Raw genomic sequence first — 16,036 nt, 5'->3', positions numbered from 1 at the left:
AAAAACATTCAATGCATAAGCGCTTATCCACATGCAAATCATATGTATTTGCTGTATTGGTCTAAAATATTAGGCTATAAACGATGCAAAAATAAAGAGTTGATTCTTCTTTGGGAGCCGTGTCAACAGAGCCGACTCTCAGAAAAGAGCCGAACAGCCCATCACTACTGCGACCGCAACCCGGAAGTACCTTAAAGCTGCACTCCCTTAGGTTACCACAAAAAGAAACATTATTATTATTATTTATTTATTTATTAATGTTTTTTTTTGTGTGTGTTTTTTTTTTAATGTTCAATTCTTCTGGATTGATGTTGAGCATGAACACCTTTAATTCCCTTTTATGGGATTAAAATTAACATAAAAACATAGTTATCTTTTACTTACAATAGATATGCACAGAAGTCATATTTGGTCCTTAAATCTTGTAGGTTTTCTTTATAAGAAACAAAGGAAGAATTAGAGAGCACTGAGGTGAAATGATCCTGATGCAAATACTCTTCCACTTTCCCAACATATCTAATCCTTTGTCAGGTGTCTAAAGACCTGTAGACCAGATACAGGTGCTGATCGTTGTTGGTCTATCACGAGACGTCATGATTATTTATGCTTGTACAGTCTATAACTACAAGGCCACTGTAGAGTAATATTTGTGTGTCATAGACATTGACTGTATATAGTAGTCAAGCTCTGGTTTGAAAACTAACACCCGCCTAGCGGAAGAATTTAACGCTAGAAATTGTCTATTTTTTGCCCTGAGTTTTGTCTTGCAGGCACAGCGTAGCATAAAAAAAAACAACAAAAAAAAAACAAACAAACAAAAAAACCCCATATATATATATCTATAAGAAAATCTGATATTGATTTATTTTCTGTTCTACAGTAGAAACTATGACCTATTTGATTTAAATGTGCTAAATGACATGTTTAGGAATGATACTGTATTCATATTTTTCCACATTATGAATACATATTATTAAGTACATACCTGGCTTTTTTGTACTTTAAGTAGCCTTTAAATGTATGCTAGACACTACTACAGTAGCAATCCATTTAATTTGTATATTTTTTTAAAAAAATAGCATACCACTGATAAGAATTTTATTAATTTTTGTTCTTACTCATGTTCTTGTTTCTCACAGTTACATGGAGCCACGTTGAACTCCATGAGCCATGTTGATGGGACACAAACAACATCCTGAGGACTCTGAGAATGAAGAAGATATTGCAGGACTGTTGTACATTATTGTTTAGCAATTCAACTGTATAATCATTTTGGGGGGTGTAAAGTAAAAATATTAGGGATGTGTGTCAGCACACCACACAATTCAATTGTGTTAGAAACAGAAATGAAACCATCTCTCTGATGTGACACAATGTGCATGCAGCTAGGATTTAGTGCAGGGCTGTTATGTTAGAATGTGTTTGTTTTCATTCGTTTTCCCATGAACTGGTGAGTGAATTCATATGTAGCTGATTAAAATGGAGACAGATGGAGGCGGTGCATTAGTGATGTGTCGTCAGTGAACGAGCTGATACTGATAACTACACTCTGCTTATGAGCTAAAAGAGAAAGTATTTATTTGTTACTTGTCCGAAGTATAGTTTCACCACTTCATCTAACTGCCTGCACGTCATTTTCGAGAAGCAGTCACATGGTGGTTTTAATTTCAAAAGGTCTTCTCGACATTATATTTCAACTTTTTTTTCTCAAAGTGCATGATGAAAAAAACAACAACTACCTGCTCTCGTTCTTTTTTCTCATGTGCGGTCCTAATACTAGTGTTCAGTTGTTCATTTAAAGATTTATTTAAAAGGTAAACACATAGCAACTGTGTCATAATAGATATATTAGTTGAAAATAGAAGACAGTAACACTGAATGAGAAGCCATTTGGAAGCCGTATTGGCACATCTAAGAGTCAAAAGAGACGAATCTTTGAAAAGAGCTGGATCTTCCAACACTCCGGTACATAACTAGTTAACAGAAAAGCCTGACAGGCGGAACTCCGGGCGAAAAGCTGCTCTGGTCTTTAGCTCCTCACCTACTTCCTGTTTTACCTCCGTTACTTTTTGAAGTTCCGACGCTCGGCGGATTTGACAATGAGCCAGCGCCGGATAGTCACGTTGTCACAAATGAACTTTTCTTTTCGAGGAATGTTTTTTTACCAGTTACACATTTGCGTCTCTTCTACGCGTTAACGAGAATTAAGACTCCAGCGTCAGCATCATGCACGACGTGTCGAAGATGAAGAAGCCCGACGTCAAGGTTGTTCTCCTGGGGGACATGAACGTGGGGAAGACGTCGCTGCTCCACAGGTACATGGAGAGGAAGTTCAAAGACACCATCAGCACCGTCGGAGGGGCGTTTTTCCTCAAACAGTGGGGACCTTACAATATCTCAATATGGGACACAGCTGGTAATACCCCCTTCACGTTACCTTTTTTTTTTTTTTTTTTTTTTTTTTTTTTTACCCAACAGTGTTTATTTTTAGGCTCCTGTCTTGCCTCCTTCCCCTGGTTCATTAACCTTGTTTACCTGATAACGCGTGATCCCACCACCTGAGGCAATCACCGGCATGTGACTAGTCCTGGTGCCTCATGAGAACCGTGGGATGGAAAGTTACCTCTAATACTATGCTGATTAATTTTAAACTTTAATATATATATTAAAGTTTAAAATTAATCCTATATGTTGTTCAATAGCATGCCATCTAGAGCTTAAACTCAAACTGGGTCAAAACAAACTGGCAATCTGTCTTTAAAAAGTCACCTTTTAAAAACATATCTCTGTAGATGATGGTTTGTATAAAGTTTATATATCGGCTGGTGGTCTACTTGAGGACAAATGGATTTGTATCTTGAACCTAAGCGAATTGTTTAAGGGAGTTAGTAATGGTAAGGATACAATTGCACAATATCATTAAACATTGTCCACCATGTCAATTTCTGTAAGTGTAACAGTAAGATGAGGGTTTCAAGAAGAGATTGTTGTAAATAACCATCAATTTATCAATCACCGTGGTAAATAAACCTGTCATAAACAGTTCCTCACATTGGCATATATGCGTTATGCGTTTGAGGCTTTGTAAGTCTGCCAACTTTACACTCATTAACTATTAAAATCAGAATCCACCAGAAAAATCATCCAACATGCGAATAAAAACATTTCTAAATATTTACGTTAAATTTCGAAGCAATTCTTGTGCGTTTCCAACTTTCTGAACAAGTCCTAGAATTGTTGTGTCACTCGTCTTGTGCTTTATTGCTCAATGTTGGACTGCTGTGTCCTAATCCAAGATGATGTCAGTCTGCAGATACTCCCGTTGCTTGTTTTTTTTTTTAAAAACAACATAAAATCACACTTGTTCTTGTTTTAATGCAAATCCAGAGTCTTAGTCCTGTTGTTTTGTTTTTGTTTTTTTTATCTCCCATGTATTTTATCTGTGTTGTTGTGAAAGTAATTGTTTCACAGCTTTGCTAGGCCGCTATCTTGGCCAGGCTTCCCTTGGGAAAGAGGTCATTGTATCTCAACGGGATCGACCTGGTTAAATAAAGGCTAATAAACAAAAACAATAAGACTGTTTATATCTGCATGAGAAAAAGCCTTTAGTAATAACAACAGTTCCTAAAATCTTTTGCGGTTTTTGTTCAAAAAAAGTTGAATCGTGCCTCACATGAAAGGTCAGTTTGAACTTTATGTTATCGTCAGAAAGTACGATTACTTTGTTAGTTGTTAAACCTTAAAGTCTTCTTCTGTGTTCACGTGTAAACGTCCGCTGAAATAATCTTTCTGCGAAACTGAAACTTAAAAATTAAACCATAGCTAATGTAACTAGAATCGATTGTTTTCTGCTGACTATAGAAAATTATTATTCTGTTATTGTTAGACATGGATGCAGATCAGTCATTATTCTCTAGGCTATTACGGAAAGCAAACTGTAGCAGAGTTTTTTTTCTTTAAAGACTCTCATATGAAACTGACAGTGGTGAATGTGGTCAGTTGAAGCTTTAGTTAGTTCTGTTACTTGTCCCAGATTCAACCAGCATGTTGCTCTGGCCTGTTACAGTGCAGCTAACTATACAAAGACTTACTAAACAAATACTGAAAACGCTGGCCTTGGCGACCTATAATTAATTTTCTCTTAAACAAGCTAATTTAGCCTGCCTGTCGTTAGCCTGTGAATGAACAAGCTCAGAACTGTGCTACATTCCAGTACTGTGTAAACATGTATCACAGTAAGCCTTCTTGCTCAAGAAGTACACCCTCCAAAAAAAAAAAAAACTTTGAGCCCCACAGATAAGGAAATGCTGGCCCTGTCACCAGTGAGCCATTTCCTGTCTCTGTTCCAGAACTCCTCGACCTCTGTGACAGCTCCCTGTTGGGTTTAGTTTAGTCACTGAGGCAGAGAAATGGCCGATCGGTGCTGAGTCATTTCAACACGGACCAGTGGACGAGTGGCACTTAGGAGGGCTGTCTGTACATTTGCCTGCTGCTTATTTTTCCCTCTGATAATGTTAATCTTAAGCTACAGTTCGGTTTCAAAGTCTGGCGCCGTCTTTCCAGCGGCCTAGCCTGTTCCTCTTACTAGTCACATGATGGGTCATGACAGGAAGACTTGACTGTCCATGTGTCAACCCAACTTTTCCAAACTTGCGTTAACCAGTGTTTTCAAAAGACTTGCACAAGGAGGGCTTAGCTGTCACGTCAGCTGTCAGTGTGTAAAGGATTGATAACCATAGAGTTAAATGACACTTCACGTTCGTTCTTTCCTCTGCTTTATGTGATGCTTAACGCAGCATCTTTGGGATTGTTTTATGTTGGAGAACACGCAGCAGCTGAAAATAAGAGCTGCACACAGCTGCCAGTTTGTTGTGTATCTAAATTAAGTGTTCTGGTGCAACAACCCTGCCATGGATAAATTAATTGTAGTTTCCTATCCCCCCCTTTAGGGGTCGCCAAAGATCAGGAGGCTGTCAGAAGAAAATATGCACATGTTAAATATTATCAAAGTGATAGTCCAAAAATATATATTTACACATATTTGAAAAGATAAACTGCATATTTGTTTTGGTTCACATGAAGCTAGTAAGCTAAAGGTCACAGAGAGTTTGGTCAACTTGCTGACTAGTTCATCTAGGTTCCCTCTATTTGTCACAACTTCACTATGTTAAGAATGAAACAACATTTGTGAGAAATGTGTGACTCATCAGTATCAACAAAGAAAGTTAGGCTATATGTGTTGGCACACACAGAAAGCTACGTGCTTACAATCCGGATAGTAATGGAAAAAACAGACGTGACAAAGAGAGGTCAAGAAGTCACCAGGCCTACGCAAAGGGCCTCTCCTCCTGTCTGCAGAGTCATTTTAAGTTTGGTTATTTGTTTTTTGTTATGACAGTTTTAGATCACAGCAATTTGGTTCCGATTTTTTGAAAGTTTTTCTTAGATGAGGGAAAATAACGGGGAACTGCTGATTTACTCAACTTCATGCGGTACACATCTCTCTGGATTTATTGTTTAGACTGTTGTATTACACTGCATTAGTTTTAGCTTTGTGTATTTAATTAACTGCCCACTGGTACCAGGACATGCCCCACAGCGGGAATGTGCTCTCACACAATGTGCCCTTTCAATAATCCTGCATATTCCAACAACAAAGCTCGTTCCTGTTTCCAAACTGCTGACTGTCTTATCGTTCTGCAGCGCTGCTCATACAGAATGACTGATTTCGAAGTTTGCGTTGAGCTGCTGACCTCCCTCCCTTGTCTTCTCAGGCCGGGAACAGTTCCACGGGTTGGGCTCCATGTACTGTCGAGGTGCAGCCGCTGTCGTCCTCACGTACGACGTCACCAACTGGCAGAGCCTAGCTGAGCTGGAGGAGCGCTTCCTGTCCCTGACCGATACAGCCAACCATGACTGCATCTACGCCATCGTGGGCAACAAGGCGGACCTCACGGACCCTAAAGCCCACCTCTCCCAGGACTCAGACGCACAGTCTGAGAACAGAACTGAGTGCGAGGAGGAGAGGACAGAACCAGAGGTGCTTTCCGCTTGCCCCACGCCCCCAGCCTCCCCTACGTCCCTCTCCGTCGGGATGCTTCGCAAGCAGGTGACGTACGAGGATGCGGCGGGTCTCTACGGGAGAATACTGCGCTATAAGGGCCTGGATGAAAACAGCAGCCTGCCCGCCGAGAAGATGTGCTTCGAGACGAGCGCCAAGACGGGCTATAACGTGGACGCTCTGTTCGAGACGCTGTTCGACCTGGTGCTGCCTTCCATCCTGAGGAAGAGACATCAGAACCAGGAGTCTCCTACAGTGGATCTGGAGGAGTGCAGGGTCAGCAGCAAGCGGGGCAGGTCCTCCTGCTGCTAGCACGCTAAAGAGACGCAAAGAGGCTCACAGATACAGGACTATCAGGCCTGAACACCAGATCTGTATAATGGTACTACCTTTTTTTTTTTTTTTTGCCTTGACTGCAGCCAAAAGCATCAAAAACCTCCTGGCAGCACATAGTACATGTGTTCTTGATGCTGTGGAGATGATGGTCCTCAGAATAGAGCTCGTAGTGTTTTAAGTATTTCTTTGTAAGGAAGGGACATAACTAACTATGTTTTCAAACCTCTAATGACTGAAACTGCACTTGTGTCCCAAAGAAACCAATCACTGCTATTTGTAAGCGTTCCGCTACGAGAGTCCCAAGAATTCAACAGCACTAATTTTCAGCTTCGAGGCACATTGCACAGTTGTTTATTGTACTTACTTTGTTAATCACGTTTCACTTTAATGCTCTGTTACTAACTCTGACACCCATGTCTGTGTTTTACCGGTACTTTTCCATGTACCATTTGTCGAATTTTAAGCTTCTTGTTATAATAAAGATTTTTTATTTTGCAGTATCCCTGCTCTGTCCAATCAAACAGGAAATAAACCAAACAGAAGTATAACAAACAACATTTAATCTTTACAATCCAATGAATCGATCATGTAATGAAAATAACCATAATTATATTACAATTAAAAATTATGTTGTCTAATTTTCCTGGTCTTATCGATCTGTTTACTTTCAGAGATACGGAGCAGAGTTGGTGACCTACTTTCTAAACTGTTAAACATTAACTCGGGATCAGACCGGGGCAAGGTCAGACCTCTGATCCAAAGTGTTTATAGTTGTTGAAAACATGTCCTGTTGTCCTGGGGTGTGGCGAGTATTAGATAAGACAAACATTTAAGACACATTCACGGGGGGTCAAGTCTATTCAGACCAAAAAAAAACTACAAGAAAGAAGAAGAATCAGTGCATTGCTGTGATCATATGGTAAATGGAAAAAATATATATATAGATGACATTTGCAGTAGTTGAATATGCGTAACAAGTTAACAGCTTACTGTAACTTTATTAAAAAATAGTTTTTCAGAGCAATGAAGTCAAAGCAGGATAATACTGTCAATAGTATCAACCGTTTACCTTTAAATTATTCAGAGAAGCAGTGTTAGTGGCTTTAACCCTAAACCTAAAACGATAAAGAAACATGTAGTAAATCAGAAGCGGTGCATATATATATATATAAATGTGCATCTTTGGTTGAGCTGTAGTGTAGGTCTCTGGTAGTTAACAATGTGACATAGTAGATGAGGTAATAAGTTAAAAAAAAAAAAAAAAGTAAGCACCAAACCATATTTAACACAAACATATTTGCCACAGTGCAGATTTTTTTTTTTTCGTTGTGGGGCTTCTCCTGTTTTATCTACAGTGGATCTCCAGGCATCACACAGTCACTGTATATCTGAGCTCTGTGGATCAAGTTTTGAAAGTTTTCCACTGACACTGATCTAAGCGAGTGTTTCAGATCCAACGCTGTTTCATGGGTTTAGTGCACGGATGGAGAGATGACACTACACCGCCGCTAACGGAGCGACTTCTTTCTGCCAGCGTCCACCTGCTGCGAGTCCCTCACAAGTTCTTCATGCAGACCTGGCAGCGGCTGATGCGCGACAGCAGCTGGCCCGCTTTGAGCGTCTCTGATGCTGGCTCGGCGTGGAACGACTTGTCTATGGAGGTTAGCCAGAAGCTGTTCTTGTTGGCGAAGTAGTGACAGGTGCCTTTGGCCCCGTTGCACTCGATGAACGGTGTCGTGCGGAAGTCCTCCAGGCAGGAGCCGGGTGATGACAGGGACTGACCTCCGCCCTCGCTTCCCGCCGCTGTGTGCTGCAGGCACAAACGTTTATGGCAGAGTTAATTTACCAAACGACACTGTCTCGTCACCATGGATGTAACATTGCGTGCCAATTTATACTGCAGGGGAGCACATTGGGTGCCTGCTCAAGATTTGTGATGTGCTGATCGACACTGAAATATCGATACTTCCGATACCAGTTCTTTAAGCTCTAAAATTGATACTCAAATCGATGTACCGATACCTTCGATACGAGGTAATGTGGGAACAAAGTGGAAAGTAACTAAACTATTCAGTTTTGGCAGCGCAACAAACCTTGTGACACACCTCAGGTTAATCCACAACACAGAATATGAGGTGTTTATGATGTGGTGGACAGAAGAGGACACAAAAGGAGAATTGAGATGCAGAAGTTTTCATTATAGTGGTTCTTATTTTTTTTAATTGTCTTATTATTTTGCTTACTGAGCATTTTCACATATTTTGTATGATTGTGTCCACTGTTTTTCTTTCGTTGTATTAGCTAAATTAGTCTGATGTCTTGTATTCTTTATGAAGATATGATTTGAAATACACTACTATTTTTAGGTTTACCAGGCACGTTAGGGTGTATTTACAGAAATATATCGGTATTGGAAATATCGGTATCAGACTGGTATCGCCGATACCAGCCTAAATTTCGCTCAGTTCGGTATCGAACATGTGAATAAATGTAGCCTGTAACCCTTTAGTCCAACGCTGCTACTCTAAAACAGTGCTCCATAACTTGTCCCCCCAACAAATAAAAAAATAAAATAAGATGAGAGTGCAAATGCAGTTCCCCGCTATCAGAAAGTATGCAGCTGACATTCCCACATATGGAGAATTTGCAGGGGTCAGTAAAACCACCTTCTTTCTCATGATCAGGGAGACTATGTACTCCTCAGCAGAAAATAATGCAGTCAATGGATTTCTCCTGTTTGAGCAATGCTTATTAAAAGCTACACCTGATTTTCCTGTTCTAACAATCATTTCATGTTTGTCTATTAATGAAGTAACTTCTAAGTCTTTCCTTCACACAAAAATAGCCTTCTCTGGTTTTTTAGCGTTTATATTGAAAAAGTAAAATGTAAAAGAAAGTCAACATGGGAGCGACATGTGTGAAATTCCACCACTGATGTTTAAAGTCTCGCTCACCATGAGGAAGGAGTAGCCGATCCACAGGCTGCGCCAGCCCTGGGGACACATCGGGATGGTGATGTCCTGACTGTGAACCGCTATGGCGACCGACGGAGCCTCACACACTGAGCAGCGGCTGATGTAGGGTTTGATCTCTCCCTCTTCTACAGGCATCATCGGGAGAGGGGCGGTCGTGGACAACCAGTAGGACTTATCGTTTCTGCTGGCGTAGTAACATATGTCTCCGGGGTTGCAGTACAGGAAGGGCATGGTGTTGAACTTGGGGAGGCAGGAGCCAGCCAAACCTGGGGAGAATAAATCAACATATCATATCCTGAATAGAAGGTGTTTTGTTTAAAAATTAAAGACTGGTGGTTCGTAGACTAATATTCTGTTTCCTTTCATTTACTGTATGTATGATGTATGTAACATTTGTACTGTGATCTTATAGATGGAGATGTTCTGATAACTACACTGCTGTTCTATACAAACAAAGTTCTGCTTATTGATGTCTAAGTATCTAACACTAGTTAGTTACTGGTCATGTTAACAGGTCCAGAGACATATTGCAGCTACAAAATAAAAAATAAAAAACTCAACACATCAGTGCAATAAAATGCAAAAAATTGCATTAACAACAATGTCTTATTTCCTCTTCCAAATGTTGCATAGCCACACTACAAATGTAGTCATTCCCCAGTCATTTGTTCCAGCTGTTTGGCTGTTTTTTGAGGGGATTTCGGGAACATCGAGCTTCTCTGATCTCTGAAGTTTTACCGTTTAAACTCTAAGCGCCAGATCGGATCCAACGTTGGTTTTAGATTTTCTCACATTTAGTGAGATTTCGCCCAGATTTATATCAAATCTTCAAAGGGAATGAATCGCTCTGCCCCTTACACATAGTTGATTCCTTCAGGGATAGAGCCTGATTACTTTATGAAAGCTCAACTGGCTTGCACAATTAGATTAGATGATGAAATAAATCATCTCTTCTATAGTTTTCAATAGAAAAAATGCATCTTTTTTCAGTAAGTACACTTGCTGTTACAGCAAATCTAACTCCTATTGGAAACACAATAAGAAAGAGACCTTTGACTGAGACAGAACTGAGCAAACTCTTTGCATTATTTTTGAAAGCCTCCTTTGCTTTTAGTGCCTAAACCTTTCACACAGTACAGCAGTTCCACACACTGCATGGATTTAAGCACCTTACCTTGCAGTTCACTATGAAAGAATAGTTACCGAATGCAATAACCTGTATGAGCAATGTTACTGATTACTCTGACTTACCAAGATCCTGGTTATGGGCCTTTTCCTGGCCCTCCAGGTACAGCAAGCTGTAACCGTCCCACAGTTTAGACATACCCACTGGACACATGGGTGTCTCAGTTGACTGACTGTGTTTCACCAGCAAGTAGCCCACGCTGACACTGCGGCCAGGCATACCGGGTAACCCAGTGATACCAGGGCGGCCACGGTCACCTAAAGCAGAGCGGAGAATTTATTTAGCATAATACAAATGGCCCTTTATAGTCTGCTAACAGTTAAGTACATAGTGGTTTTATTCGACATTCACAAAAACAACAATCAAAAACTTCTTTGTAACTGGGACTCTCTTTAAATCTCCGCCTACTGTTAATCTTTTAATCTGGGTTTATGGACCTAATCCTTTAACTTCTCCACAGTGTCAGACGCACCTTCCATGCCTTGTAGACCACGGTGGCCGATTTGTCCAACATCTCCATGGAATCCAGGCGTTCCTGGGGTGCCACTAATCCCCGGCATGCCTTTTTCCCCAAAGGGTCCCAAGAACCCTGTAGAGTAACAAGACACATGTGTGGGTGAGCTGTATAATGTGTGCAGATATGTTAAAAATGAAGTTAAATGCACTTATCATATGTGTTTTATAGAGCACCTTATCATTTTTGACTCTTATTTACTCAAACACCAACAGCGTCATGCAAGTACTTCTGCCGCCATCAAGAGAAGTCAAGCGTTCAGTGTCTTAACCAAGACACCAACCCAACTCTACCACCTGAGCTACAGCCATCAGCAAATATTTGATAAGAATTACTAACCTGCGTCCCCAGTGGGGCCATGTGGCCCCGGTGTCCCTTTAACACCCTTTGGTCCTTGTATACCCCGAGGCCCAGGAGGACCCCTCTCTCCTGGAAGTTTGACAGGAATTGCAGGAGGACCCTGGCTGCCAGGGATCCCAACAACACCTGCAGAATAGATGTATCATTTGAGACTGAAGGAAAAAAGAAAAAACACAAAAGCCCGTCCAATATGTGACAACAAGTGATGAGTTAAATATGAGCGTATCGTTAACCTGGGAGTCCAGTGTTTCCTTTAGGACCCACTGGTCCTCTTTCTCCTTTTATACCAGTCGAGCCAACAAATCCCATATCGCCTTGGTCTCCTTTCACTCCTGTGTAAAAAAAAAAAAAAAGCATATCACAAATATCAAGATTTCTGTGTCAGAATTACTATAAATGACATAGTTGCCAAATGGCAGAAATTAAATTTGAAAAGCTAAATTCAGAACTATGACATAATATAACGCCATTACAATATATTTCAATAGCCTATTGACAGCAGCATACAGTCTTGTATGTGTTCTTTCTCTACTATACTTACTAACTATAAATTACACCTTTGTTTAAATTACCATGTAGATAAACATAATTTAATTTAACACAGGACGCTTAAATTGCAGTTGCAAACATTCCATCCATGCTACAGTAGTAATTTGAACACAGACATTTAGTGTTTAATGTGTGGCCTTGAATGATATAAACATTCAGTTCATACCTTTTATCCCAGAAACTCCATCAGGCCCCCTGTATCCAAATTGACCTTGATCTCCTTTGAATCCTTTCCTGCCAGGTAATCCAGGAAAGCCATTGAATCCTGCTATACCCTTCTCCCCGGGGGGAGCATCCACACCAGGGTATCCTCTGGCACCAGGAGAACCTGAGAAACAAATAATTTAGTGTCAGTAAATGCATTTGACAAATACAGGAATGTCTCCCAAAACATCAGTGTTGGGAAGGAGGATGAAGACTATGAAGTAGATAGTATGTAGATCAGTGCCTCCAACGCCAATGGTTACTTTTAGCTAAACTGAATCTTTTCACCTTGGTATCCTGTAGGTCCTGGGAGGCCAGGATCCCCCGGAGCTCCTGGTCTTCCTGGGACTCCATCAGGTCCTACGAGGCCTCGGAATCCTGGGGGTCCAGGTTCACCTCGGTCCCCTGAGCAAATGAAAACAGGATTGTTTCAAGGTTTAAGAAAGTTTACAACATACGATAATAAAAGTGTTTCTGGTTATCTTATTGATACACCAGCAGGTAGATGATCCCGTCTCAAACTGGGGCCTTATTAATGGACCAGGACAGTGGCTAACCTTGAACCCCCTGGAAGCCTTTCAAACCCTCAATGCCTGGAGCACCCTGCTCATTGTTGGGGTCACCGCTCTCTCCTTTCGCTCCTTTAAGGCCTGTCTCTCCAGGAGTTCCAAAAATGTCCAGACCTATGTACAACAGAAAAACCAAGACATGGTTTCAACTCCGAGTCTCAACTATTGTCAAAAACAGGGCTAATAGCGAAACATTTCTATTGTATGAAATCTTCATGACAGTTGAAGCAAACTTAAGGTAGTATTTATACATTTCTTTACATTAAAAAACGTTTTTAAGTTTTGTATGCGCACATTGAACCTCATCATTCTAAGAGAGATAAGCATACTACCAAAACACAAATACTTAAAGCTAAAAAATTCGACTGGCACATATGGTGCATCATAGCAGCACACAGACTGTTTTTGGAGTGTGATTGAATACCTGGTGCTCCTGAGATACCCTTTTGTCCTTTCAGTCCGTCTAATCCGTAAAGACCCTTCAGGCCAGGATAACCTGCACACATTTACACAACGCAGGTGATTAAAACAAATAAGTAAGTCTGAAGAGAAAGAACAAGAGGACGATGGTTCAAGCTTGTTACCTTTGACTCCTTGGAAGCCAGGGGAACCTGGCTGTCCATCTCTTCCAGGAACTCCAGGAGAGCCCTTTTGACCTTGGTTACCAGGAGTTCCCGTCTGGCCGTCTGAGCCTACAAAATAAACGCATACAGGTAAATGCGATGTAATTCGACTACAATATGTGGCAAAAAAAAAAAAAAAAAAAAAAAAAACGTTAACTAGCAAGTGTGAAACAAAGAAGTGAATGTCTTTTACCTGGGTATCCTTGACTTCCAGGATCACCAGACGCCCCCTTTTTCCCTTCAATACCATCAAAACCAGATATCCCCCTGTCTCCAGTTGTTCCAAATAATCCTTTCTCGCCTGTGAAGGTGATAATACTTCATATCATCTACATTCAAAACCAGTGGAAACAAACATGATAACTGTGGGAGCTACAGTTTATACCTGGTTCTCCTTGGAATCCCGTCTCTCCTCTCAATCCAGGAGTTCCTGGAAGGTCTATACGAAGTCCTTTTTCACCTGTAATATTTTGTAAAATTTACTAACACAAAATATTTTCCTCACAGTCACTTAAGTGCTATAACAGGTATTTACCACAGACCCTTGTTTGTCTGAAGTTTAAATTTAAGATTGTACCTTTGACTCCCTTCTTTCCTTTGTCACCGGATGCACCGTAGGCACCGGGGCTTCCTTTAATTCCCTAAAAAGTAAAAAAAAAAAAAAAAAAAAGGTCCTGTCATTAACAGTGTAGTAGTGTAGTTACAAAACATAAAGCAGGCTTTGTCCTACAAAAGTATAACTTGAAAAGGCTTTTAAACTTCCAAATGCTGCAATATAGTCACATATGACTCATATGTCAGCAGTTTGGTGCGGGTCTGCCTGTGTTCTGTGGCCTGTGGCTCTTTATTGCATGTGGTGACTGGAAATGACATGCATGAGAGTAGTCAGCAGAATTGTACTACAGCACAAAGCTACATAAAATGATAAAATAAAAGGCCATAAAAGGCCAGCCTCAATTACAGTCAGCCAATTAAAGATGTAGTAACACACAGGTACCACAGGTGGCAGTCAAAAGAACACTGAGCTTCAGCAGCGTGGGGCAAACAAGAAACTTTTACGTGAACTTCAAGAAGAAGGTTTGGAAATATGCAGAGCAAAATACAGGAGAGGAAGCTGCAGAACGATTTAATATTGACCCACGAAGTATAAGTTGTTTTGACACAGGGACAGTTACCCTCTGGTAAGGCCTCACTCTAATAAAAGCCTGTCTCCAATAATGACCAGGCGCTGTGGATGGCTAAGTAAATAAGGGCCCCGACCATTATTAGGGGAAATACGATAATTATGAGCATTGCTTTGAGTCTCAACCCCATGCCGATAAAACATTCACATCATAAGGGTTAATTTGCAGGGTATATCTTTGAGGCTTAATAACTAACATTGGTATCTTTTGAGTCGCCCAAATGTCCCTCGTGTTTCTCCGCTCACCTTGTTGCCAGGCATCCCATCAAACCCAGAAATTCCTCGATTTCCAGTCAGCCCTGGCATTCCTTTGATCCCAGGCAGCCCCTGTGCTCCAGGAGTTCCAGGCAAACCTTTCTCATTGCTGGGGTCTCCAGGAAGCCCGTGACTTCCCTCGAAGCCTGGCACACCGGGCAAACCCTTAACACCTGTGGAAAACAGTAAGATGTGACAAAGGGAGTGGTGAGAAGACAGAGGAGAGGAAGAGGAAGGAATGACGAGTGGTGTTATTTAATTGGAGATGCACACCTCTTTGCCCTGTGATACCCGGATCTCCTTGAAATCCTATGTCTCCTTTTGTTCCCTTCATGACAGCAATAACCTGAGTAGGGATGTGAGGCTTTTCCCCAGGAGGTCCGACCAAACCACGATCACCTGGCAGAGACATGATACAACAAGAGAGAAAGAGTAAGTATTGTGAAAGTTTCAACGAGACAATAATGAATCAGTGGGTGAAAGTCTCACCTTTCTGTCCGCTTTGGCCTGTCGCTCCTTTTTGACCAACTTGGCCCGGCACGCCATGCTCTCCTTTCACCCCACTGAAGCCCTTTACCCCCACATCACCTTTGATCCCCTCAAAACCTGACATGCCTGAAGACCCCTTTTTTCCTGAAAATACAGAAACGCTGTGACTAATACTGCTTGAATTAAGGATATATTTAGATACATTATTTGATGCTGCAATACAGAAGATACAGACGATTATCTGAAGAACAAACCCTTCATTCCGGGAAGTCCTTGGCGTCCACCTGGCCCCGGCTGTCCTGGGTCACCTGTTGTGCCGTACTCTCCGGTAACACCGTCCTCACCGTATGTTCCTGGGACACCTTTTAGTCCTATTGGACCTGGAGGACCTGGGTCACCTTCGGTTCCCCTCTCTCCAGAAACACCTGGAAAGGAGGATGATATATTAGAAGGATCAGGGATGTTAGATGTGAACAAAACTGTTTTAAGGATGTCTGTAAGTGTGTTCTTCTCACCTGGCTGCCCAGTGGAACCATGTGGCCCAGGTGGACCAGCTCTTCCAGGATCACCAGGGAAGCCAAACTTGCCCGCTGGCCCAGGCCTTCCTTCCTCTCCCTGCAGGCCGGTAGGGCCACTTTCACCCTTGAAGCCAATCATACCAGGCATGCCGAGCATTCCTGGACAAACACATGAGTTTTAAATGTTTAGTAGCTGTTTATCTAATTATCACAA

General features: G+C 41.4%; 2 protein-coding genes across 6 annotated transcripts in view; one reads left to right on the top strand and one right to left on the bottom strand.

The window, feature by feature from the left end:
• The first annotated feature begins 2,003 nt into the window (after nucleotides 1–2,003).
• rab20 (RAB20, member RAS oncogene family) lies at nucleotides 2,004–6,897 on the top strand. Its single transcript, XM_047600901.1, has 2 exons — nucleotides 2,004–2,416; nucleotides 5,775–6,897. The coding sequence occupies exons 1-2, from the start codon at nucleotides 2,227–2,229 to the stop codon at nucleotides 6,371–6,373; spliced, it is 789 nt and encodes a 262-aa protein (XP_047456857.1). The 5' UTR covers nucleotides 2,004–2,226; the 3' UTR covers nucleotides 6,374–6,897.
• Nucleotides 6,898–6,940: 43 nt separating this feature from the next.
• Nucleotides 6,941–16,036, bottom strand: part of col4a2 (collagen, type IV, alpha 2) — a 57,050-nt gene continuing 47,954 nt past the window's right edge. For all 5 annotated transcript variants that reach the window (XM_047600894.1, XM_047600895.1, XM_047600897.1 and 2 more), the window contains 19 exons: nucleotides 15,820–15,981; nucleotides 15,559–15,729; nucleotides 15,305–15,448; nucleotides 15,089–15,214; nucleotides 14,807–14,988; nucleotides 13,955–14,018; nucleotides 13,763–13,837; nucleotides 13,571–13,678; nucleotides 13,339–13,446; nucleotides 13,179–13,250; nucleotides 12,743–12,868; nucleotides 12,474–12,590; nucleotides 12,148–12,309; nucleotides 11,666–11,764; nucleotides 11,412–11,558; nucleotides 11,031–11,147; nucleotides 10,624–10,815; nucleotides 9,352–9,638; nucleotides 6,941–8,207 (listed from right to left, as the gene is read on the bottom strand). In XM_047600894.1, the coding sequence (XP_047456850.1) occupies nucleotides 7,953–8,207; nucleotides 9,352–9,638; nucleotides 10,624–10,815; nucleotides 11,031–11,147; nucleotides 11,412–11,558; nucleotides 11,666–11,764; nucleotides 12,148–12,309; nucleotides 12,474–12,590; nucleotides 12,743–12,868; nucleotides 13,179–13,250; nucleotides 13,339–13,446; nucleotides 13,571–13,678; nucleotides 13,763–13,837; nucleotides 13,955–14,018; nucleotides 14,807–14,988; nucleotides 15,089–15,214; nucleotides 15,305–15,448; nucleotides 15,559–15,729; nucleotides 15,820–15,981 (2,714 nt within the window). In that variant the 3' untranslated portion in view covers nucleotides 6,941–7,952. The remainder of the gene's footprint in view (nucleotides 8,208–9,351; nucleotides 9,639–10,623; nucleotides 10,816–11,030; nucleotides 11,148–11,411; nucleotides 11,559–11,665; nucleotides 11,765–12,147; nucleotides 12,310–12,473; nucleotides 12,591–12,742; nucleotides 12,869–13,178; nucleotides 13,251–13,338; nucleotides 13,447–13,570; nucleotides 13,679–13,762; nucleotides 13,838–13,954; nucleotides 14,019–14,806; nucleotides 14,989–15,088; nucleotides 15,215–15,304; nucleotides 15,449–15,558; nucleotides 15,730–15,819; nucleotides 15,982–16,036) is intronic.

The sequence above is a fragment of the Mugil cephalus genome, chromosome 12 (genome assembly GCF_022458985.1).
Source record: "Mugil cephalus isolate CIBA_MC_2020 chromosome 12, CIBA_Mcephalus_1.1, whole genome shotgun sequence".
Lineage (NCBI taxonomy): Eukaryota > Metazoa > Chordata > Actinopteri > Mugiliformes > Mugilidae > Mugil > Mugil cephalus.
Note: the sequence above shows the minus strand (reverse complement) of the source record. Positions and strands in the feature narration are given on the sequence as shown.

Coding starts and splice junctions, on each gene's coding strand:
- rab20 (XM_047600901.1), top strand. CDS start 2,227: ATGCACGACGTGTCGAAGATGAAGAAGCCCGACGTCAAGGTTGTTCTC. Junction 2,417..5,774: donor CTCAATATGGGACACAGCTG/GTAATACCCCCT, acceptor TTGTCTTCTCAG/GCCGGGAACAGTTCCACGGG.